The 26443-nt window shown below is 43.1% G+C and overlaps 1 protein-coding gene across 2 annotated transcripts in view; it reads right to left on the bottom strand.

The window, feature by feature from the left end:
• ANKDD1A (ankyrin repeat and death domain containing 1A) overlaps nucleotides 1-26443 on the bottom strand; it is a 51443-nt gene that overhangs the window by 12025 nt on the left and 12975 nt on the right. The window contains exons 2-7 of one of the 2 annotated variants that reach the window (XM_073568838.1): nucleotides 20626-20729; nucleotides 19916-20014; nucleotides 19394-19492; nucleotides 17744-17848; nucleotides 6728-6826; nucleotides 101-199 (exon numbers count right to left, since the gene is read on the bottom strand). In XM_073568838.1, coding sequence (XP_073424939.1) covers nucleotides 101-199; nucleotides 6728-6826; nucleotides 17744-17848; nucleotides 19394-19492; nucleotides 19916-20014; nucleotides 20626-20729 — 605 coding nt within the window. The remainder of the gene's footprint in view (nucleotides 1-100; nucleotides 200-6727; nucleotides 6827-17743; nucleotides 17849-19393; nucleotides 19493-19915; nucleotides 20015-20625; nucleotides 20730-26443) is intronic. The other variant, XM_073568839.1, reaches the window with a different exon arrangement.

Below are 26443 nucleotides of genomic sequence, written 5' to 3'. Positions count from 1 at the left end.
ATGGTGCCCTAAGACTTTATATAGAGATTGTATAGAGGAGGTACGCAACATGCTTCTTCAGCCTATAGAACTCTACTTCTGTAAAGTGCTCTCCACCCACCTGGTTTTTCTCATTGAGCTCCACTCCGATTTCAATTATTTTCTGTAAAACTTCCATATGGCCATTCTTTGCAGCCAAGTGCAGAGCTGTGTTGTCCTCCTGCAAAACAGAAATGTTACTGAGGCTATGTGCCCACGTAGCGTTTTAAAACGTACACTGAAAACCGGACTCCTTCCCAGAAATCGCGCGTTTTTTTCCGCGCGATTTCACCGCGACTCTGTTTGCGATTTTGCCGCGATTTTCTCAAGCACTTTCCAAGCGATTTGAAGCATGGCTTGGAAAGTGATTGACAGGTTGGTCACACTCGTCAAACATAGTGTTTGACAAGTGTGAGCAGCTTTTTACTATTGAGGCCGCCTATGCGGCATCAATAGTAAAAGATAGAATGTTAAAAATGATAAAAAAATTAAAATCGGCATTACTGGGAATGCTGAGGCTGGGAATGCAGCGCGGGACGTCGGAAGGTAAATATACCCCGATTTTTTATTCTTTTTTTTCACAGGGGTATGGTACCCAGGGCCTGGAGGACAGTCTCCTCTCCTCCACACCGTGGGTACCAACCGCACATGAGACGCTTAACTTCGCGCATGGTGGGCATAGCCACATGCGGGAAGTAAGTGATTCTCATGCATTTCTATGGGTGCGGAATCGCGGCAATTCTTTGCGATTCCGCACAAAAGAATGATCATGCTGCTATTTTTTCCGCGATGCGATTCCGCCGCGGAAAAAAGCGCAGCATTAGCACAGCATGTGCGGAATGCCATAGGAATGCATGGGGGGCGTTCTGTACACGATTTTTAACGTTTTCGCGCCGAAAATCGCGGCAAAAACACTTAAAAATGGCATCGTGGGCACACAGCCTGAGGGTGATCTAACGGGACATTCTGTAACGTGCAATATGAAAATATAATTAAGGCCACATCCGAATTATGGCTGCAGTTCCTAAACCTGCATTCAAACTTGACATAGAATCCAATGGTGATCCAAGCTGAGCACCATTACAGTCCAGTTATCATGGTCTGCCACATTAATGTGGACGTCACTAAATAGGTCTGCAATAGGTTCTAGCTATGGAGGCATCAGAATACAACTGTCATCGAGACATTATTATCGTAGTGACAGTGGAAGCTGGAGAAGTGTAAGGTAAGGACCGTGCAGACATCAGTCTCACAAGTAAGGCCAAGTACAACTGTGTCTGTGCACATAAGATGCAAATCGCCTCTGCAAAGGGAAGGAGGACAGGAACTCTTGGAAGTAGAAATACAATATCGACCTTGTAAAGGGAACCTGTCAGAAACTTTAACCTTCTTCAAAACCATTACTATGATGGTGCAGCCCTTTAAAAGATAAGCCCATCGATCCATTTAAATGTTTCCCAGTAGCCTTTTGAACTTTAGTCTAGAAGTGTATTGGGGTGTGACGATGCACTTACAGCTCCTTAGGGAGCCTGCACTTGGACCGGAGCGTGTGGCTGCAGAGAAATACATGTAGCCGCACGCTCCGGTCTGATTGCTGGCGGCAGTGCCAGGTTTTCATGCGAGTCTCTCGCAAGTGAGTATGAGCCCTTAGTGTTTGCTATATTCCCAGGTAGCAACACCCTATCATTGCTAATTGACAGGTCAGTGGCCAGTGTACCAGAGCAAACGACCCGTCAATCAGCCATTTTTTTAAACATTTTTTTTGGGGGGGTTAGGAAGTTAGAAGGGTTAAAGGTTGATCAGCAATTTCTCACTCTCCAACAAAATTTACAAAAAAACTTTTTTAGGGACCACCTCACGTTTGAAGTGATTTTCGGGGGCCTATATGACAGAAAATACCCAAAAGTGACACCATTCTAAAACCTGCACCTCTCAATGTGTGAATTTTTTATTTATTTTCACAAGAGTAACAGGAGCATACAATTTGTTGTGCAATTTTTCCCCGACTACGCCGATACCCCATATGTGGAGGGAATACTACTTTTCAGGCACAGTGCAAAGCTCAGAAGGGAAGGAGCGCCACACTGAAGTTCAGATTTTTATACCATTAGGAAGTGAAGAAAAAATAACTACATTTTAACTACAAAAATGTTGTTTTAGCCCCAGATTTTACATTTTCACAAGGAGAAATGGGTAAAAATAGCACCAGAGTCAGGTGAGGGCTTGGTTTTTATAAAAACGAGCTGACGTTTTTATTGTTACCATTTTTGGGCACATGACATTTTTTGATCACTTTCTTTTCCAATTTTTGGGTGGCAGAATGAACAAAAAAAATGCAATTCAGGAATTATTTTTTGGGCTTTATTTTTATGCCACTCACCATGTGGTAAAAGTGTTAAACCAACTTTATTCTTTTGTTCAGTACGATTACACCACATTTATATGATTTTTTTATGTTTAGCCATTTTCCACAATATAAACTAATTTTATAGAAAAAACAATTATTTTTGCATCGCTTTATTCTGAGAGCTATAACTTTTAAATTTTTTCGCTGATGGCGCTGTATGGCGGCTTGTTGTTTTGTGTGACAAGATGACATTTTCAGCAATAGCATTCTTTATTTACATTCTTCTTTTTTATAGTGTTTTATTCCACATTTTGTTCAGCAGTATGATGATAAATCATTGTTTTTTGCCTCTTTTTTTATTTGTTTGTTATTTTACGGTGAAGGATTTAAGCAGTGTGACAGTTTGATGAGTTGGGTCATTATGGACGCCGTGATACCAAATATGTGTGCCTTTTTTTTTCAGAAAAATACTTATTTATAGGTATAATATATTTCCATTTTTTCATTATTTTGTAATTTTTTTTTTTTATATTTTAATTTTTCTTTACACTTTTTTACTTAGTCCCTCTATGGGCCTTTCACTTTTTGCAGTCTGGTAACTGTTATATAGCATTGCAATGAATTAGCATTGCTTCGCTTTATAAGGTGTCAGCGCTGCAATGACACAAGATTGTTAGCCCATGCTGAGAGCATGGTCTAACAAGATTGCTAGCCTGGTGACCCGGATGTCGTCATGATGACCTGGGGTCATCAGGGCAACAATCGGACAGTTGCGATGACCTTGCGGGGGCACCGATCAGATTAAACTGCCGGGAGCGTTGCGGGCACCGCTCCTGGCAGTGAGAGCCGGGTGCCATCTGTCATCTTCGCTAAACAACTGGCGGTGATCGTGCGCGCACAGCTCCTGTGTGTGCGCAAAATCACCAGGACGTATCCATCCATACGTCCAAGGTTCAGGAAGGATTTAAAAAGCCTTACCACATCACTTAGGATAAGATGCTAAACCAGAAACTCAGAAACAAGACAGAGCTAAACAGGCACCAGTCCACACCTGGAAAGTCCACTTACATCCCCTATAGTTGAGCTTTATGCCGTATATTACAACTCACAGTGGTCCTTGCATAAAATAGAAAATACGTTCTATAGTAAAAGTCCTTTAATCCAATGAACAGGACATCACAGCAATAGGCAGGGGGTGTGTGGGAGAGAGGAGGGGACTACGGCCGTTTGCGCATACATGGCCCTTCCACGGGTACAAGAACAGGATGACGTGATACTACTTCCTTCATAGGTAAGTATGCAGTATCCATGTGATACAACACTTAATACAAACATATCAAACATACATTTAAAAAATTAGTTGATAAAAATACCGACATATCCCCTCTGTCATTTAATCCTAACAGACCTTGGGCAGAAGAATCTAGCACCCACTTGAAAAGCGCTTGAATTCCGCAATCTAAAAACGCTTGTATTTTGCAGGAAAAAGCATGAGAGTTCCACATACGTTTTACCCGCGGCAGGGAGTTGCGGAAATGCTGCGGACAATTCTGCAGCATTTCTGCAACTTGGGCACATAGCCTAACAGGTCCCTCACATTATTGCTTCTTCCATAGCAGAGGTTTTTACAAGGCTCCTTCATTTAGCTCTTTGTCACTCTCAATAAGATGCCAGTTCCGCATAATTGCAGTATGAATAGCACTGTCCATGTTTAAAATTCAACATTAACCTCCTTTTATCTCGATTTATCTTCTGTTTCCCTCTTAAAAGATCTTTCTGAGCTTTTATTACGGCATTGTCCAGAGTTTTATTGAGCAATGACAAAGGATATCCCCTTTCAAGATAACTGCATATTCGGTGATTAGCCCGTTTTTGAAATGTCCTTTCATCGTTATCGATCGTTCTCAACCTGAGAAACTGAGTATAGGGGAGTCCTCTATTGCTATGTTGAATATAGGCACTATTGTGGTGTAAAACCAAATTTGTTGACGTTGGCTTTTTATATATTTCTGTAGCTATATTCCTCTTTTTGGTAATGACTTTGAAATCTGAGAACTTTATGGTGTCTCCTCCGAAATTAGCGGTAAATTTAATATTTCAGAAGAGAAACTAAGTGGATTTTAGATTCTTCTTCTGCCCAAAGTCTGTTCGGATTAAATGACAGAGGGGATATGTTGGTATTTTTAAGAAGTAATTTTGAACTGTATGTTTGATATGCTTGTATTAAGTGTTGCATCGCTTGGATACTGCATACTTACCTATAAAGATAGTAATATCACTTCATCCTGTTGTTGGACCCGTGGAAGCACTGCGTTCTTGCAAAACGGCCAATGTCCTTTTCTGCACACCCCCTGCCTCCCGCTGTGATGCCCTGTTCAAGGACTTTTACTATAGAACAAGGTCAGTGCCGCCTTCCATTTTTCCTACATCAGTTGTAAACCATAAACTTCCAATTGCAGACACAGTGCAAAGCAGGAGAACTGGATTGCTGTGAGAGAAACATTACCCCTGAGACCACCGACCAGAGGCCTCTCGCCCATCAAACCAGCATTCCTACTTTGCATTGATGAGGGGTAAAAACTCCAAAACCCATGTCTGCTAATGGACTTTCTGGTTTGGCTACTACCAATAAGTGGCCTAGAGTTCTTGTTCTTGGTCTCTCTGAAGAGGTGATTTGCAAACTTAAAATCCCCAGGGTCACACTGCATGACCTATAAGACTCCTTATGTCGACTTGGCACTCTATATAATAAAAATAATCCCTTAGACCCCTGTGCACATAACAGAATTCACTGGAAAAAGCTGCAGCCTACAAGCTGCTTATAACATTAGAACAATCTACTAATATAAAAAGGAAACAAAAACACATTTTTACATTTTTGCTAATAGTGTATATTTTAATATCAATATATTCAAAGCGCCTATGTTGTGGAAACAAATCCTCGGGAACTAGATGTATCAGTGTGGCACATCATGGCCATTAATGAGGTAGAGGGAAAGCTCTGGCACACTCGCAGCGCTCCACCCATGCTAAATCTAGACTCCATTTCCTGTTGAAGTTCATGCTTTCTTCCCAGATCTCTACCCGTAAAAAGAAATACCTAGTTACACGCATAAGTGCGTCCAGACTTCCTTGTAAGAAACAAGATATTGTGTAGATAAAAAATTTAAAAAAATAAAAAACAAAACTGGATTAAAGGAAAAAAGGCAGTACAAAAATGGTGTGCTCACCTGATTAATAAAACTATATAGATTTTATTAGATAACAGGTATATATGCAGAAGCCAAAGAAAATTCCCACATACAAGTAAAAACATTTAAATGGAATCTGTCACAAATTGGTTGCCTCCCCATTTGAGAGCAGCATGATGTAGAGACAGAGACCCTGACTCCAGTGATCACTTACTGGGCTGTTTGCTTTAGTTTTGATTAAAAAAAAATCATTATTTTCTCTGCTGCAAATCCAGCACACACCCACACCTCTGATTGGCAGCTTTCTGCGTACACTGTGCATAGACAGAAAGCTGCCAATCAGTAGTGGGGGCGGGGCAAATCAGAGCTCATGGATATAGAGGACTACATAGAAGCGGGTTTACTAGTCTTATAGCTATAAAATCACAGCCAGTTTTTTTTCTAGATAATCAAAACTACAGCCATCACCTCAGTAAGTGACACATTGCTGGAATCTGAGACTCTTCCCTTACATCACGCAGCTCTCAGATTATGTGACAAAGACCTTGTGACAGGTTCCCTTTAAGACCTCAAAATATCCACCATATATAGGTGATGTGAGCTGAAGCCATGCTCTCAAAGCCCCCTAGTTACATAGAAGACCATGGCTCCCACTATTTACCCACTAAGCAGACTCCCTCCATACGCCGGCTTTAGGAGATTGTCACATATGTAGGATATGATATTTCTATCCAGGTCCATCTCATAAGCACCTCTCGTATCCCAGATTTCACCATCTTTATATTCTAGGTTTGCTATCATTTCTTAGAGACTGCGGCATTTTCCGTACATTATAGTGGGTTACGCCTTGTCACTTGGGGGCTTTGACACCACAGGTCCAGCTCACATCACTTATATGTGGCTGAGTGGATTTTGTGTGGCTTTGGTTTGGTTATCTGTATGTGAGAGTTTGCTTTGTCACCTGTACATGTAATAAAATCGCTATTTATTAGGTGCAGCACCATTTTTTTGTATTGCTCTTTTCTCCTTTGCAGTGAATTATTTGTACTCTTTTTTTTGCTGCATTATGATTAAAGCAAATACTATATTCTTAATGAAAAAAATAATCCATGGTCTTAGAATTGCTATAAACCTGTCTGATTCGTTGTTTGGATTTCTACATCAGGGCTACCTTGTCCTTTAGGCTATGCTGACAGCCAGACCCTATGAGGAATTCCACCACCTCCATCTTCCCATGTTCAGCAGCCAGGTGAAATGCCGTCCTCCCCATCTAGAAGAGAAGGAAGAAGGGACTGTAGTAATGCATTGCAAAGAGAAGACACAGATTGTTTTGATTTGTGCAATTTTGGGGAAGATGGCATTTGGTATAAAAAGCAGCATGCTCCAAGTGTGGCAATTTTTTTCTTCAAAAACCTTACAAAGGTTAAGAAAATATATATATACGTGACACAAAACATACGCAATCAAATGCGTGAAAATGAGCCTGAGAGATATTACCACTCATCTAAAAGCCTTGATTTACTGCTTTGTGGCCTACAGAGGCGCCATACCCTGGCAAGCGGAGTGCCTCATGTACTATGGACCTGTTGGCTCGCTGTGCAGGACATCATGTCAGAGAACTGGACTTATGAGGACATTTCTCCCACATGGAGTGTAATCTCGCCTACACTCTTTATCCGGGCTCGTTCACATTTTCTTGTACGAGTGCTGTCTGATAGTAAGAGTTCGATTGTGACATGTCCGATTTTAATCTGATTGTCGGATCAAAAATCTGCAATGCTAGCCTACGGGTCTGCGAAAAAAGAAATTGGACCTCACTTGGATGACAGAATGTGCTACAACTTTCACGGATTGTCAGAAAGGAAAAGGATGAGAAATTTTTTTCTCCACTTACGAGAAAAAATTGATGACACTCGGACCACACTCTGAGCCAAATAAATCGGTCAGTTTTTCCCATACATGGAAAATACTCATGTCTGAATGAGCCTTAGGGTCCCGTTTCACATAGTGACACACCAGCGATCCCATCAACGATACGACCTGGTAGGGATCGCTGGTGCGTCACTACATGGTCGCTAGTAAGCTGCCAAACAGGCAGATCTCCACAACGACGCACCAGCGATCCCGACAACAATACGACCTGGTAAGGATCACTGGTACCTTGTCACACAGCAGCTATTCTGAACGACTCCCGCCTGCGTCCCTGAGTTCTGAGTCGCCAACGAGGTCGCTCGTCGGCGTCAAACACAGAGATGCATGCTGGCCAGCGGGACACCAACAATCAAAAAATGGCCTAGGACTTTCGAGCATGATCAGTGATATCAAGCAGGGGGGCCAGTCGCTGCTGTGTGTCACATGTAGCGAGATCGCTGGCAAGGTCGCGGCTGCGTCACAAAATCGGTGACGCATCAGCGATCTCGCAATGTGAGATGGGGGCTTTAGAAGACAATCCTTCTGTCTGAAGCCACTTCTCCTTCTGGCTTACAATGGTTTCATGGAGTAAATACTCGGTGACCTCCAGGCCTGCTACTAGATTTTGATAATTGAGTGATACGGTACTTAGGGCAGGCGTGTTCCTAGTAACGCTTGTTCCCACTCAGATCCTTAACCTGGCCGGCAATCACCTTGATTCACAAGTTAGACACAGGGGGGCGATGACGTTTAACCGGCTTCAAAAACATTATTCAATTTTGAGACGAACTTTCAAAGTACGGTAAATACACCAATGTTATCAGATTCAAGAAATCACTTTAACAATGTACACACTTTGAATTGTGAAATTTGGTGATCCACTTTAAGAAAAGTAAAAGGAAGAATACGAACAACTAAATGTCCTTGTTACGTGTGACCTACATTTCCCAGAGCCCACATATTCCATTGTTCTACACATGAGTAAAAGGTTTGTCAACAGTTCTAGCAGCCTGCCATTTACCAGCATTAATGCCGTTGTCCATTCGAGAAATTATTCTTTCTTTGACATAAAACATTGTTTAAACACAGGCAGGAACATGTGTTACCTCACAAAAAGAATCAGCTGTGATCCCATACTGTCCTGTCGGTATCCTCTCTTTTGCTTCCCCCCCTGCCCAGGAGCTGTGCTATGATCAGACCATGTCCCTGTACGGTCAGACACAGCTTGTCAGGAACACCGCACTGCACTTGCTCACTGAGCCAGTGCGCGTGTCCTGAGTACAAAAACAGTGCTCGAAGATACCTATGGAGCGGGCAGCAGCGGTGACGATGCATGCTCCAGGACCTGAACCAAGTGACTGCTGGGGGCGTGGCCTAAGCTCCACAGAGCTAGGAGCTGCAGGAAAACTCCTAGAAAGGTACAGTTGTGGCCAAAAGTATTGACACCCCTGCAATTCTGTCAGATAATACTCAGTTTCTTCCTGAAAATCATTGCAAACACAAATTCTTTGGTATTATTATCTTCATTTAATTTGTCTTAAATGAAAAAACACAAAAAGAATTGTCCTAAAGCCAAATTGGATATAATTCACACCAAACATAAAAAAGAGGGTGGACAAAAGTATTGGCACTGTTCGAAAAATCATGTGATGCTTCTCTAATTTGTGTAATTAACAGCACCTGTAATTTACCTGTGGCACCTAACAGGTGTTGGCAATAACTAAATCACACTGGCAGCCAGTTGACATAGATTAAAGTTGACTCAACCTCTGTCCTGTGTCCTTGTGTGTACCACATTGAGCATGGAGAAAAGAAAGAAGACCAAAGAACTGTCTGAGGACTTGAGAAACCAAATTGAGAGGAAGCATGAGCAATCTCAAGGCTACAAGTCCATCTCCAAAGACCTGAATGTTCCTGTGTCTACCGTGCGCAGTGTCATCAAGATGTTTAAAGCCCATGGCACTGTGGCTAACCTCCCTAGATGTGGACGGAAAAGAAAAATTGACAAGAGATTTCAACGCTAGATTGTGCGGATGTTGGATAAAGAACCTCGACTAACATCCAAACAAGTTCAAGCTGCCCTGCAGTCCGAGGGTACAACAGTGTCAACCCGTACTATCCGTTGGCATCTGAATGAAAAAGGACTGTATGGTAAGAGACCCAGGAAGACCCCACTTCTTATATAAAAAAGCCAGGCTGGAGGTTGCCAAAACTTACCTGAAAAAGCCTAAAATGTTTTGGAAGAAAGTTCTCTGGTCAGATGAGACAAAAGTAGAGCTTTTTGGGCAAAGGCAACATAGAGTATACAGGAGAAAAAAAAGAGGCATTCAAAGAAAAGAACACGGTCCCTACAGTCAAACATGGCGGAGGTTCCCTGATGTTTTGGGGTTGCTTTGCTGCCTCTGGCACTGGACTGCTTGACCGTGTGCATGGCATTATGAAGTCTAAAGACTACCAACAAAAAAAAGCTTGCATCCTTCTCTGAACGACCTGAACTCCCTTTTATCCCCTGAGAAAGGGTCTGGCAATTTGACTGTAGATTCGGGGGATGCCAATGACACATCTCTATCCCCAGCACTAGAAGCCCCTGCAGTGACAGCCCCCTGCACAGTATCCACCAACTGTTGCTGGGTATGAGCCATCGTGCGCTGTTCCACATTAAGTTTGTGGAACATTTGGGTCAGGTACTTGACCTGATCAGCCAAAGTTTGTATGGGATCCATGAGGATAACACACTTTTTTTTCTCTCTGAAAAAGAAGAAAATAAAACTGAAATGGTCAGCTATAATGTCAGGAACACCGCACTGCACTTGCTCACTGACCCAGTGCCCGTGTCCTGAGTACAAAAACAGTGCTCAAAGATACCTGTGGAGCGGGCAGCAGCGGTGACGATGCATGCTCCAGGACCTGAACCACGTGACTGCTGGGGGCGTGGCCTAAGCTCCACAGAGCTAGAAGCTGCAGGAAAACTCCAAGAAAGGTAACTACAGGACAATGTTACCAAGGGGCATAGACAGAGAGAGAAACCAGATCAAGCCGGGTCAAAGCACGAGATAGCAGGACAGTACCAAAGGGTTAGACAGAGCGAATAGTCAGGACGTAGCAATAGATCAGAAAACCAGAACGGGCAATGGACGGTACAATAGGGACAAACTGCAACGGAGTAACAATAGCCAAGCCAGGAGGGTCAGAACCGGAGAAGACAATAGTACCAAAACGAGAGACGGAATTCAGAGTGAGGGAACAGGCCGGGTCATACACGGGAATCAAACAAGCAATGCAGAATACACGCACACCAGGGGGTCGGTCAGACACACAGCCAGAATAACAGTATAGCTGACAGAGAATGCTAGTGTGGAGTGAGTATAAATACCCCTCCCAGATCCAAAGAGAGGCCGGCAAAAGTTAACCCTGTGAGAACAGGACATTAACCATGTCCTAACCATGACACAGCCATTACACAGTACACACCAGTGGCACATTTATAAGATTACCTCAGCACATTTCCCACATGTCTACTTTACATCAGCACAATTTTGGAAACATATTTATTTTTGGTTATGAAGTTATAAGGGTTAAAAGTTCACCAGCGATTTCTGATTTTTACAATGAAATGTACAAAACCATTTTTTTAGGGACCACATCATATTTGAAGTGACTGAGGGGTCGATATGACAGAAAATACCCAAAAGTGACACCATTCTAACAAAAAAGGTATCCTGCAAGGTGCTCAAAACCACATTCAAAAGGCCCATTAACCCTTTACGTGCTTCACAGGAACTGAAGCAACGTGGAAGGAAAAAATAAACATTTAAATTTTTCGTCACAAAAATTATCTTATAGCCCCAATTTTTTTTTATTTTCACAAGGGTAACAGGAGAAAATGGGACCACAAAGGTTGTTGTGCAATTTCTCCTGAGCATGCTGATACCCCATATGTGGGAGAAAACAACTGGGCGCACGGCAGGGCTCGCAAGGGAAGGAGATGGTTTCACTTTTTGAATGCAAAATTGGCTTGAATTGAGAGCGGACACCGTGTTGCGTTTGAAGAGCCCCTGATGTGCCTAAACAGTGGAAACCCCGCAAAAGTGACCCCATTTTGGAAACTAGACCTCTCAAGAAACTTATCTAGATGCGTGGTGAGCACTTTGAACCCCCAAGTGCTTCAAAGAAGTTTATACAGGCCGACTAGACACCAGTTTCTTGTAACATACGGTCTCACGAGGCTTCAGATATGTAGTTTATAGAGCAAGAGGAACTAATATATTAAATTGTATATATTTAACCGGAAAAGTAGGTAGTGTTTGTAAAAATATACAAAAATATTACAAAAATGGCCAAAACAGTACAATATATACAATGACATAAAATAAAATGGCATACCAAAAGAAAAGTACTCATTTCAAAAACTGACCGTCACATCCAAGCATAAACATAGTGTGAACATGAAATATGAAAAATTAATTGCATTACTGCATTAGATGTATGAAAAATTGAGAAAGTTTAGGCCAATTTATGTGTACCTGGAAGCCACGGTAAGGCATTTCTCATTTTCCAGGACCCTAACCTAATGCCAATCCTCACTTAGACTGAAGTCTTCATCTGAATGGGAACCTATGTAAATCCTCTCCTTAGACTGAAGTCTATATCTCTGAGGAGATTAAGTCAAAGGGGCGCCCTAAGTTCTCCTGTTCCACAGATTACTTCTGATGATGAAGATGCCATGGGTACGTACCTTGCCTTAGCTCCTAAATACTCCCTCAGTCTGTACTCTTCCTCCACCCAGGGAAGAGGGGAGTAGTAGTGTACTGTAATACACCAACCAGACTAACAAGGTAATACGAACCGAACAGGGATGAAGGAAAATACCAATAATACAAATATACTCACACAAACAACAGAAGTATACACCGGGTAGTGGAGGATGGGATAAAATCGAAGTAGGAGAAGAATTGGAATTAGCACACACCCAAAACCTAACAACAGTCACAGATAAATCCATCAAACGTCTTCTCAAATAACAACCACCAATCAACCACCTCAAGCCATGCAGCAAAAGCTAGCTCTGACAATGAGTGCTTGCTAAGGCCCAGATTATATAGGAGATGGGAGTGGCTAACAGTGAACAGCTGAGAGCCTTAATGCAGGAAAGCTTCCTGGAGCTCATAACTGAGCAGAATAACCCCTGCACTGCTACAAGAAACCAGCACCATTTAATATGAAGGTGAAGTGCTTCTAATCAGTGCAGGACTATGAGAAATCAGATGCTGCGATCTTCTGGCTCCTCTCTGTTGCAATAAAACCGTGACAGAACTGTTATTTCAAATGACGAAAACAAGGAAGAATTGTAGCATACATTGTGCAAGAAAGCCCACCCGAACGGTAGTTTGTTTGGCAGCAATCTACCCAGCTTTCCCATACACAATAGCCATCACTATGCTGAGTAGCCTGTGTTCTCTAGGAGAGAGACGCTGCTAGACATCTCTGGCAGTGGCTTATCTCAAGTACAACAAAAGAAGTGTCAGTCCGAAATCAGACCAGCAGGATCCACTTCTTGGACAACCTTTTCTCAATCCATATGTTTGCTCCGAGTAAAATAATTACAATTATATAAGGCGAGGAGAGCGAAGCGGTTGCTGATTGGCCGCAAGAGTCGTGATCTCCAAGAGAGTGGACACCAACATCACTTGAATGGTATCGGCACCGGAGGCGAGTATAAAACAAAGAGTCAGACGGTCTTATAACTCAGACAAGTATTGCAAAGCAATGCTCAGACTGGCCATTCGCTCTCCCAATCAGAGCCTGACAGAATGTTCATGGACAGCAGTCGCTTAACGCTGGGCATCAGGCAGTGTGACTGGAACCTCGGACAATTATCATGAACAAGTGTTCTTAGTTTCGAGTCCCTCTGAGTGTCTAGGTAGCGCTAACCATATAAACAGCATATATACATCAATCATTACTGACTCCACATTCCACAGCGAGGTTTGTGTAGTTTACCATCACAGAAGCATATGCAAAGCTATTAACTGTCACACGTTTGCCTATTTAGATTTCACAGTCATTTAGCCCTTCCTTGTACGGTGCAGTTACAGTGCACTGAATTTCAGTGTTTATAAGGAAACACTGCAAACATTTCATGAAAATGTTCGAAAAGTCACACAGCATCTATAGAAGTCACAGGGGCAAACTCATCTCTCCAGTCATATTTCAGACAGTAGTCTGGCAGAAAACTGCTATCTACGGTTATTAGCACGCCGATGACTACATCAGCACTAACTGCATGATATAAAAGTAACAAAAAAAAACTAACTATGTGTGATCATGGATCAGCCTGTACTCTTAATGGGACATGAACTGGGCCTATGGCCTCATTCAGATGTCAGTGATTTTTCTCATACTTTAAAACATGGACAATCGTTCGTCAATAATTTGGCTCAGAGTTTCATCGGTGTACGTTTTGAACATCAGTGATTTTGACTGTTGAAAAACATAAATAAAATGTCAAAGCTTCTCCTAATCATTACAATGTTAATCACGTACGGCATACGGGTTAGACACGGACATGGATATCACCCATGTGCTGTATGCGATTTTCACAGACCCATAGACTTGTATGTGTAATTGTCATCAGAGGCGCAGATCAAAAGTGTACACGTCTCCGTGTCTTTTTTGGCACATGGGCAGCAATAAAAAAAAAAAAACCCTAAACACATGAACAGTAATAGACAGCAATTGGTACAGTTGTGGCCAAAAGTACTGACACCCCTGCAATTCTGTCAGATAATACTCAGTTTCTTCCTGAAAATGATTGCAAACACAAATTCTTTGGTATTATTATCTTCATTTAATTTGTCTTAAATGAAAAAACACAAAAGAGAATGAAGCAAAAAGCAAAACATTGATCATTTCACACAAAACTCCAAAAATGGGCCAGACAAAAGTATTGACACCCTCAGCCTAATACTTGGTTGCACAACCTTTAGCCAAAATAACTGCGACCAACCGCTTCCGGTAACCATCAATGAGTTTCTTACAATGCTCTGCTGGAATTTTAGACCATTCTTCTTTGGCAAACTGCTCCAGGTCCCTGATATTTGAAGGGTGCATTCTCCAAACTGCCATTTTTAGATCTCTCCACAGGTGTTCTATGGGATTCAGGTCTGGACTCATTGCTGGCCACCTTAGAAGTCTCCAGTGCTTTCTCTCAAGCCATTTTCTAGTGCTTTTTGAAGTGTGTTTTGGGTCATTGTCCTGCTGGAAGACCCATGACCTCTGAGGGAGACCCAGCTTTCTCACACTGGGCCCTACATTATGCTGCAAAATTTGTTGGTAGTCTTCAGACTTCATAATGCCATGCACACGGTCAAGCAAGTCCAGTGCCAGAGGCAGCAAAGCAACCCCAAAACATCAGGGAACCTCCACCATGTTTGACTGTAGGGACCGTGTTCTTTTCTTTGAATGCCTCTTTTTTTTCTCCTGTAAACTCTATGTTGATGCCTTTGCCCAAAAAGCTCTACTTTTGTCTCATCTGACCAGAGAACATTCTTCCAAAACGTTTTAGGCTTTTTTAGGTAAGTTTTGGCAAACTCCAGCCTGGCTTTTTTATGTCTCGGGGTAAGAAGTGGGGTATTCCTGGGTCTCCTACTATACAGTCCCTTTTCATTCAGACGCCAACGGATAGTACAGGTTGACACTGTTGTACCCTCGGACTGCAGGGCAGCTTGAACTTGTTTGGATGTTAGTCGAGGTTCTTTATCCAACATCCGCACAATCTTGCGTTGAAATCTCTTGTCAATTTTTTTTTCCATCCACATCTAGGCAGGTTAGCCACAGTGCCATGGGCTTTAAACTTCTTGATGACACTGCGCACGGTAGACACAGGAACATTCAGGTCTTTGGAGATGGACTTGTAGCCTTGAGATTGCTCATGCTTCCTCACAATTTGGTTTCTCAAGTCCTCAGACAGTTCTTTGGTCTTCTTTCTTTTCTCCATGCTCAATGTGGTACACACAAGGACACAGGACAGAGGGTTGAGTCAACTTTAATCCATGTCAACTGGCTGCAAGTGTGATTTAGTTATTGCCAACACCTGTTTGGTGCCACAGGTAAGTTACAGGTGCTGCTAATTACACAAATTAGAGAAGCATCACATGATTTTTCGAACAGTGCCAATACTTTTGTCCACCCTCTTTTTTATGTTTGGTGTGGAATTATATCCAATTTGGCTTTAGGACAATTTTTTTTGTGTTTTTTCATTTAAGACAAATTAAATGAAGATAATAATACCAAAGAATTTGTGTTTGCAATCATTTTCAGGAAGAAACTTGAGTATTATCTGACAGAATTGCAGGGGTGTCAATACTTTTGGCCACAACTGTACGTGCTCTGTCCGTGAAAAACACAAATATAACATGCATTTATGGGTAGCATGGTGGCTCACTGGTTAGTACTGCAGCCTTGAAGCGCTGGGGTCCTGGGTTCATATCATACTAAGTACCACATCTGCAAGGAGTTTGTATGTTCTTCCCATGTGTGCATGGGTTTCCTCCGGGTACTCCAGTTTCCTCCCACACTCCAAAGACATACTGATAGGGAATCTAGATTGTGAGTCCCAATGGCGACAGTGATGATGTCTGTTAAGCAGTTTAATGTATGCGACTCATGAATATCTGAACAAGGCATAAAAGTGGCCATGCACCTTGGATGGCTGGCTGACAAATGTCATCCTATCTCTACCCCACCTACCCCCTATATAAATGAACATTTGGCTTTACGGAGCGTTCATATGTTTCCAATAAAAAGACACGAGCAAGGGCTTAATTCTGTGGGCTAATCCCATCGATATTGGTGAGTTTGTTCGGCTTTAATTAAAAGTGTGGAGGCCATATAACAGGAACATGACTTTACTGTTCATGGCTTGCTGAATCTACTAATATGCTGCCCTCTTCACACACAATCCTTCCTTTACATTGCTTAGTGAAGGCATCTCCTGAAATGCTCTGTGCTGCATAGATGATGTGCCTCTATGATTCTCTGAAGGTTGAATCTATTATCCCACTCAGAGAATACACAAGTGAAATGGATCCAGCTAAAAAGAGACAAAATATAGGAAGGAACACCGCCTCATACTTAAAAAAAAAAACTCTTTTTGATGGGCACCATAAAGCGGGCACACTGCAGTGAGCACTTGTATTTTCAGTACCATAGACTGGGAAGTCTCCTGTGCTGGTGATTGGTGGGGATCCGAGTGGTGTGAAACCTTCAACGAAAACAATTATCACATATCCAACGGATAAGTGTTATCTTGCTCACCCCTTAGGCAGTAGTATACATTTTCTCCTACTGGACAACTCCGGCTTAATCACTTCAAGCCCCCATTTAAAATTAAAACAACCTATTCTGCTGATCAGCTACAGAAGTCAAGTAACAACAAGGCCATATGACCCGTCGGGAATAGCAGAGCCAACATTGCAGGAACAGTGCTGCCATGGAAGAATAGATTTTTTTTTTTTACTTTGCATGGGGCCCTGAAATGATAAAGCATGCATGGTCTAGTAGAGGACAAGCCCTTTAACTTCTTTCGTGTGGTGTATTGTGAGATGTAATGTCAGGTGATGTGTCCCGTACAAGAGCTCTGTAAATGGATCCCTCTCTGCTCACAGGCCGGGGTGTGTTATACCGCACGCGCCTCGCAGCTTGCCCGTCAGTACCGGCTGATGTTTATTCTCACAATACAAGAATTTGTGCTTTCAAAACAATCACATTGCCAATAAATTAGCTGTAGATGCAACACCACCGGCATAATGACCCTTCACACCTTCACAACTGGTCTGTCCGGATCCTAAACTGATAAAGACATTATCAGCCCACACCGACAGCCACTGTAAGAACAACTCTAGGCCAAGAATACTGTGCTCATTCAGCAGTTTGGGACATTGAGCTATCAGTAGCCCCCAAACACATTAGACTAATGATTAGACTAATGTAGACTGAACCCGCTGATATAGATGAGTTCGGCCAACGGTTAATATGTATGGGGCACTGGCCGACTAATAATCAGGATATATCTCGATCACACGTCTGATTTCGAACTGCCAATCACATGGCTTCCTCCAAGATAAGCTGCCGGCCTTCGTGTCATTCGTCAGCTTTCTCATAGAGAATACTATGTCTCTTCCATGTCTCTGATGTCTCTAGACAGACCATCAACACTTCATTCATGGTTGCTGTAGCAGTCATAATATTAACTAACAAGTCAGGCTATCCCACTTACCTTATCAGTCTTATCTAGCTTGATGTCCTCCAGATCCTCCATAATAAACTCCATGACTTTGATGTGACCTCTTTGGGCTGCGCATTGGAGCAAGTTTAGGCCATTCTGGAAATTCAACACATACAACGATTAGTACAGTAAATGACAATGCGAACATGTCATGTAGGACAATGGAAGCTTAATGCTGGACATAGCCAATGACTCCGACGATTGTCAGCCACACGTTCCAGCTGTAATCTGGAGCGTAGGAAACAAGATCATGGTGTTTAAAGGTACAAAACATCTTTGTCTCTGCATGGCCTTACATCATCGCCTAAAAAAACGGTTAGGAAACTTGTGTTTCGATCTCCTATTCATGGCCATCCTAAAACCACTTACCGTACGTTGTTATGTTTGTTTTTACATATAAAATCTATAGCGATCAGATATTTTTCATATTACAATCTGTATTGAAAAAAACACACAAAAAAAAATAGAAAAATAGAAACTTCAGCTGCGTATAGAGGTGTAACCTCAGATTGTAATCCTGCCTGGGATAATAATAAGAATCCTGAAAAGTTTTCTGTAAAGATCAAGGTGCATGTGTCTGGAAAAGCCCCAAGGTTTGTTTTTTAACATACTGTAGTGATATCTAAAAAAATACTTTAATTAATAAAAATACATTTAAACACCAAAAAAAATCTGATTTAAACAATAGGCCAATTCCTTATGAGATTTTTCCCTTTAAAAGGATGTATTCATTCCACTTTCAAAAAGTTTTTGCAAATTACAAGGAAAGTTCATATTTTACTAGCCAAACAATAAGTAATACAGCAGGTATTATCTAGCAAGCAGACACGTCATAATGGCCTGATGGAGGAGCTGAAACGTAGCATTCATATCTCTGCTAGGCTTGGCTAAATAAAATCACAACCTTTTCTCTTTTTTATGCTTGGTTATTTGGGGATCTGAGTCAAGCTATAGAAGCTCTGTGCCCACTCGTGAAGGGATTTTTCACAATGATGCTTCCTCCTCTCTTTGTTTGTCTTATACAGTATCTATATTGAAACCATGGTAAAGGTCATATTTCTCACCGTAATTCTTATAAACAAAGTATTATACAAAGCTTTTTTTAAGGTAGGAAACCTCTAGATTCTGCACTCTAGCAGTCAGCCGGTGGCCACACTGGCATCTATCGCATCAGATGGCCATACTGGCGTCCTTTGCAGCCGGCGGCCATACTGGCGTCCTTCGCAGCCGGCGGCCATACTGGCGTCCTTCGCAGCCGGCGGCCATACTGGCGTCCTTCGCAGCCGGCGGCCATACTGGCGTCCTTCGCAGCCGGCGGCCATACTAGTGTCTTTTACAGCCGTTGGACATATTGGTGTCCTTTGCAGCTGGTGGCCATACTGGCGTCCTTTGCAGCCGGCAGCTATTCTGGTGTCTTTTACAGCCGGTGGCCATACTGGTGTCGTTTGCAGCCAGTGGCTATACTGGTGTCTTTTACAGCCGGTGTCCAAACTTGTAGTTGGAAATAAGGCCCCATAATACATAAAGAGGATGTATGAACACTTCGCGGCTCAGAGAAATGAGAGGTACTTTTTCAAGCCCTTTCAATTTTCTTATTATGTGATGAACACATGACACTTATTGAATATTACTGACACTCACCTTGTTTTGACAGGTGATTTTGGCTCCAGCATTGACAAGGATATGAAGAATCTTAAGATGTCCGAACCATGCTCCCAGTAGTAAAGCATTCATTCCAAACTTGACCCAGAATAAAAGAAAAATTAGAAATCATCCGACACACAGAGATGTTGCCCAGTTTTACTATAGTATATAAGCTTGGCATGGGTTTGGAAAAGAGAAATATCCCATTTCCAATTGGAGAAGAACGGGAAACAGTCTTCAATTGATTTATACACGAAAATGTAGGAAGTGAGCTCATTGATTACGGTTTAGGATCACCACACTTTGATTGTAAGGTGCACCAAATTAATTTGCATATTTTTGTAAAAAGGTATCTGGAGTGGTGCTAAATGTCAAAAAGTTGTAAACTTTTTTGCAAAATACCATTAGTGTCAAATTTTGAGACATTTTGGAGACAGTTTTTTAGGTGCAGGTAGAATAATAAATTCCCCCAGATCTGTCAGACAAATTTACACTTTTCCAGACAGAGCAGATACATACACAGTCTTCCTCATCCACAGGAACATCATGCTCCAACAGCAGCTTGACCGCTTGCTCATGTCCAGCACCTGCTGCCCAGTGTAGGGCTGTCCTATCTACCTGAAACATAAGGTAAGAAGACACAGAGAGACCATGATAACGTGTCTGCGAGGCCTAGAGACAGAAGAGTATAAAGACCAAGTGTCAATGTGAAGAAACTGACAATCCTGACTTGGTGCTTGCAGAAATCTTTTGTGGTCCTGCCCCACCCTTCCAACAAGGACACTAGATTTCTCGGTTATTACAACTTCTTTCAGCTATGAAGTATGGAACAACACACTTCACAGTTATGAATGACCGGTTGGCTGAGAGGTGCATGCTCCTGCACACGCACGCGGCGGTGATATACACTTACACTAGGCTTCCATGAACTTTGACAATTTTCCACATGCTATAAAAACAGCAATGGGCAGTTGTGGTTTACGTATGAAAAGTTGTTTAAAAAGTTCTTACCCCTTGAGATCGTGGAATATGCATTAAAAGGGAAATGAGACGCAACCAATCAGATTCCAGCTTTCACCTTCCAAAGCCCCTTTCGACTATGAAAGCGATAACTTATCTGGCTACTAAGGGTAAGTGGCCCACTTTTTACTCACATAGCCGATCCATTCATAGCAAACAACTGTAAAATCAATATTCCGAAAATAAAGTGGAAGGGACATGGTACCTACACTGTTCTTGGCTCGGACATCCACCCCTTTCTTCATCAGCTGCAGCATCTTCTCAGTGTTGTTGGACTTGGCTGCAATGTGAAATTCTTGCTCGGAGCGAAGCACTGAAACAAAGCAATTGTCAAGAGGTTAATGCCACAATTTTAGGTTTGCTTCATATCTGCATATTTCGGGCAATTTTATTCATAAGAGGAAAATTATAAAAAAAAGACACTAAAGCCACCAAACAGAACCTCAATAATGTATCATCGGATCTTCTTGTCTTGTTGCCAGACATAGGCAGTTTTTGATGTAGAAGCTGTTTTAGCAACAAAAAGGGACCAACCCCAAATTAACACCTTTAGATTTAGAATGGGATGTTATAAAAGCCCCTGTAGGTATAATGGAGGAGTGGACGTACCATTGACACATCTTGTGCAGCTACACAGGGGTCTATGAAGGGGGCCCTCTTATGTCGGTGTCTGTTAGGGTATAACGTGTAGTTCTCGTATTACTTATATAAGTTTCATAACACAAGCCATGTTTCTCATTGTAAATACCCTCCATTTACGGTACATTGCCGAACGTGTATTTTGCTAATGGCCAAGCTTGAAGACCATTAGGAACGATCGTTACAAGCCCCATAGTGATGATTCTTATGCCTATAAACCTACAGTGAAATATTGGATTCATTCACTCCTGGCATTTTACAACCTCAACCACCTATAAATTGTGATAGTAAAAGCAAAGACTCAGAAAACGCTGGATCGATAAGGCGATACTATGGGAGGATTTTATCTATCTCGTCTCTTAACCCTTTATACACTGACTCATTGTATACTGCTGGTCATTTCAGCACTGGTAAGAAACAATAAAATGGGCCTCAATGTAACATGTTGGTTTCCATCAGGACGTATACCAAGCCACTGCTGGGCCCGGAGCCGCTCTTCCGTTCTACAGCTCTTTAGTGTCACAGTGGCCAGTGATATCAATTAGAGCTGACGGGCTGCCATTGTGTGTGAGGGCTCAAGGGAAGACAGGAACGAAAATTAGGAAAACACAGCCCTCAGTCCTCAGGCTTGTGCACCTCAGTCAGTGCACACCTCGCCCCTCCACAGCAGTATCATCAGGAGGCACCAGACACACACAAAATAGTATGTAAATCTAGTGCGCTAGTAATACCCATTTTCCTGATTCAATCATTCTATTAGGGTATATGGACATCATAAGCAATGGGGGTGCATTTTCCACTGTTAAGCTGGCCATACACATTGGGTGTATATTGGTCAATGCCAGTGGAGTACCTTATGTGTATGAGGTTCTCCTGACTCTCCCTACTAGAAGATGTCAGAAGACGAGGAGTGGACGTGCTCTATTTCAACTGGCCAGTTTTGTTCTTGGAAAGACAAAGCATACACCTTACACATCACTAGTTTGGCAAACAGCCGTTTTTCCGCTCATTCATACACAACCAAGAATGCTTGTGCTGTTTAAAGGGGTTTTCAGCTTTCACTTTTCTTAAACACATTGGCTTCTGCTAGATAAATTATTTGCACACAGAACAACCAGTAAAGGGGTTTTCCCACAAAGTTAATTTTACTCAACATTTTAATGTCTCAGGGTCTGATCCTGAAGGAACTTGGTTGGATATACCACAGCTCCTGGGCAGGGGAGGAAACAAAAGAAAAAGGGATACGGACAGGACAGCAGGGGATCACAAACAATTCTACTAGGTAAAGCATTGCTTATAAACAGGCAGGAAAATGTTTTGCCTCACAAAAAGAATCACTTGCGATCCCCTGCTGTAATGTCTGTATTCTCTTTTGCTTCCTCCCCTGCCCAAGAGCGGTGATCACTGGTTGTTCTGTCTGTATACTCTTTTTTTGCTTCCTCCCCTGCCTTGGAGCTGTGTATGATCAGACCATGTTCATGTACAGTCAGACACAGCCATTACACAGTACACAGCAGGGGCACATTTATAAGACTATCTCAGGACAGGAACATTTTTTAAACACATCCAATTGTGGAACTTATTTTTATTCCAAGATCTAATAATCCAAAAATACTTTGCTTGTGGGAAAACCCCCTTAATAATCATTCTATGTGCATGGAAGTGTGGTCGGCCTGTTTAAACTGGCTATTGAACGACTGTTCTGCTTGCTCAATCAGACTCCATATACACGGAGGTATTCTTCCAGATAAGAACATGTATACATAGCGTCTGACAGAGCCTGTATGTGCCTATAGTTCTACAAGAACCATACAGGCTCCGTACACTACATGAGCTCTTAGATAAGGGAAGGCAAAACATAAGATCTGTGCAAAAGCCAACATCCCTGAATGGCCACATTTCCTTATCTAGATCACGTTATTTTTAGGGGAATTGTTACAAGGGAAATTCCATTCCTGTGCAAACGTAACAGGAAGTACAGAGCCAGACTCTCTGCATCCTGTTCTGACCATACAGACATGTGCTGCTGCCAATCACTAGCTACAGGAGCAGAGCCGTCATCAGGGCATTACTGCCCTGACTGGCGTATGGGGCCCGGTGGGCAGAGGGGGCCCACAACAGGCCCCGACTCATCTGCTCACCGGGCCCTACCGGCAGGCTAAACCGGGCCCTAGCACCAATTGTTAACAGCCGTCAGCCAATCGGAGGCTGTCAGCTGACGTCCGCCGCAGCGCGGACGTCGCCGGCGTCTAATGTCATAGTCATTCGCTGGTGAGTGCGCGCTTCAGCTGCGTGGAGGGAGCTTCGCCGCAGGAGCGCGGCAAGGTAAGAACGTGTTTTTTTTTATTGAAAGAGGCGCCGGCAAGCCGGGGGCAGAATGTGAGACTTGGGGGCAGAATGGACATGAGGGCAGAATGTGAGACACGGGGGCAGAATGTGGGACACGGGGGCAGAATGTGACAGTGAGACACAGGAGGGGGCAGACTGGACACGGGGTGTTATGAATGGGTCACCGAGGAGGATAGCAGGCCCAGGCTAAGCCACAGAAAACCAGAGAGGTTGGTAACTAAGCGGATTGCAGACACCTGATCCTATCCACACAACTAGCGTAGCCGTGGAGCGTACCTATGATGATCCTAGACGCCTCGGCACAGCCGGAGAGCTAACTAAGCCTAAAGCAAGAAAGGGGAAATCTAAACTGCCCCGGAGCAGACCCCAAAGATGAAAACACATATGCAGGAAGAAAAATAGACTGAGCAAATGATGATGGGGCTCACACTGACTAGACAGGACAGGAAAGGAAAGACACTGTCTGCAATCACGCAAAAAACAATGCAAAAAAGCCAACATGTCTGATGCACAAAAAAAAACACTCCAGTCGCACAACTTCGCCCCACTATATCAGCACTCTGGTATATTCTGAAAGCAAAGCAAAAAGAGACCAATATAACAGGGGACAAAACAAACTGGCACAAGCAGTAACATATGGGCGGTGATTCAGCACAGCCTCAGCCGGAGCTAGCTGACCCGCACAAAGCAGAGATAGACAAAACCAGATCAAATGCAAACAGAATAGCAAATAAACCACTTAGCTGAACCATGCAGGGACAGAGCAGGAAACATCAGACCTCAGAAGGCACAGTAAGAAAATCACCAGCAGGGATAGAAGGAGTCAGCTGTCTTAAATCCCAATCAGAAACCCCAGATCTCCAATCGTCCATTATAAGGTGGCAAGCCTCTGTCAATCAGATCAGCTCCACTACCTTCAGTAATCACCAGAGGGAAGCCAGAGAGAGAATTTACAACAACGGGGGCAGAATGGACATGAGGGCAGAATGTGAGACACTGGGGCAGAATGTGAGACATGGGGGCAGAAGGTGAGACACGGGGGCAGAAGGTGAGACACGGGGGCAGAAGGTGAGACACGGGGGCAGAAGGTGAGACATGGGGCAGAAGGTGAGACACGGGGGCAGAATGTGACAGTGAGACACAGGAGGGGGCAGAATGGACATGGGGCAGAATGTGAGACACGGGGGCAGAATGTGAGACACGGGGGCAGAATATGACATTAAGACACAGGAGGGGGCAGAATGGACACTGGGCAGAATGTGACAGTAAGACACAGGAGGGGGCAGGATGCAAGACATAGGAGGGGGCAGGATGCGAGACACAGGAGGGGGCAGGATGCGAGACACAGGAGGGGGCAGGATGCGAGACACATGGTGCAGGATGATGGGGCAGGATGGATACAATGTAGACAGATGGGGCAGGATCGGGAGATCATATGGGGGCAGGATGGATACTCATGAGGGCAGGATGAGAGAACATATGGCTGGAGCCAGGAATGAGACACACGGGGGCCAGGATGGAGGATATTATTACCATAGAGGCTAATTAAGGGATATTATTACTGAAGAGATGTATTTATTTTATTTTTTTGAGGATACTGTTTTAAATGGGGGGAGGTCCTGTTACTGTGCAGAGCGACACTGTGTGGCCTTTTTTTCTTCATCTGGTGTAGTGTAGAAGTTGGGAAAAAATTAAGTAATATGTTCTGCAAGCGGAGCTCCAGATAACTGTGATATTTCCTGCAGAGACAAGCATTGGCTGGAACACGTGATTGCGGTCTGTGCTGGATGAAAGATGAAAAGCAAAACTGAAGGACTTCACCAAGAGACGTCACTGGCGAGTCAGTGTTTTACCTGTACACTGACACTATATACTATATACAGAGTGCCTGAGTACAATGTCACCAGTGATCACTGCATTACCTGTACAGGGAAACTATATACAGAGTTCCTGTGTACAATGTCACCAGTGATCACTGTATTACCTGTACACTGACACTATACACTATATACAGAGGTCCTGTGCATATTGTCACCGGTGATCACTGTATTACCTGTACAATGACACTATATACAAAGCTCCTGTGTATACTGTCACTAGTGATCACTGTATTACCTGTACACAGACACTGCATACTAAGTACAGATCTCCTGTGTATAATGGCACTTATGGTGATAGTATTATGTTTTTTAATAATGATCAGTATTATAGTATTCCGTCACTATGTGGTGGTAATATGTGGTCTGGGCATGGTGCGGTGGTATTTATCCCATGTATGTGCTATTATTCTGTCACTGTGGTGGTAATATGTGGTCTGGTCATGGTGTGCCTGTATTTGTTCATTGTATGTGGTATTATTGGTCACCATGTGGTTGTAAAATGGTGTCTGATCATGGTGTGGTAGTATTTGTCCCTTGTATGTGCTATTATTCTGTCACTGTGGTGGTAATATGTGGTCTGGGCATGGTGCGGTGGTATTTGTCCCTTTGAATGTGATATTATTGGTCATTTTAAAAATTGAAAAATAAATTAAAAATATACCTAAATTGTATTGAATATTTTAACAAATGTTTAATAGGTCAGAGTAGAGTAGGGCCTGGCCAAAAGAGTCTACCTTGTCGTGGTGGCAGATTTAAAAAATCTTTTGGCCAAAACGAGCTGCTGGAGATGGGAACTGTTAATGTGTGATTGGTGAGAAGTGGAGTTTTTCCAAGAGAGAGCGGTGGGACTGTGGACAGTTCGAGGGGTGGAGGTGGGACTGGGGTGGAGCCTGGGCGGAATCTCAAGGGGGCCATGAAAATTTTGCAAGTATGGGGCCCCGAAATTCCTAGTGGCAGCCCAGTACAGGAGTGACTGGAGGCTGTGGTCATCAACTGGCTGCAGCAATCATACAGCTGCCTCACACCTTACTCTCTCTTCCCTGTTATGAATGAGTCACCGGAGGAGGAGAAAACAAAAATACAAGCTAAGTCCAGAAAACCGGAGAGGTTGGTAGCTATCAGATTGCAGACCCCTGATCCTATTCACCACAACAGTAGC

This window comes from Dendrobates tinctorius, unplaced genomic scaffold (assembly GCF_039654945.1).
Source record: "Dendrobates tinctorius isolate UK_male_01 unplaced genomic scaffold, ASM3965494v1 ptg000022l, whole genome shotgun sequence".
NCBI classification, from domain to species: Eukaryota; Metazoa; Chordata; class Amphibia; order Anura; family Dendrobatidae; genus Dendrobates; species Dendrobates tinctorius.
This window is presented reverse-complemented; position numbering and strand designations above follow the sequence as displayed.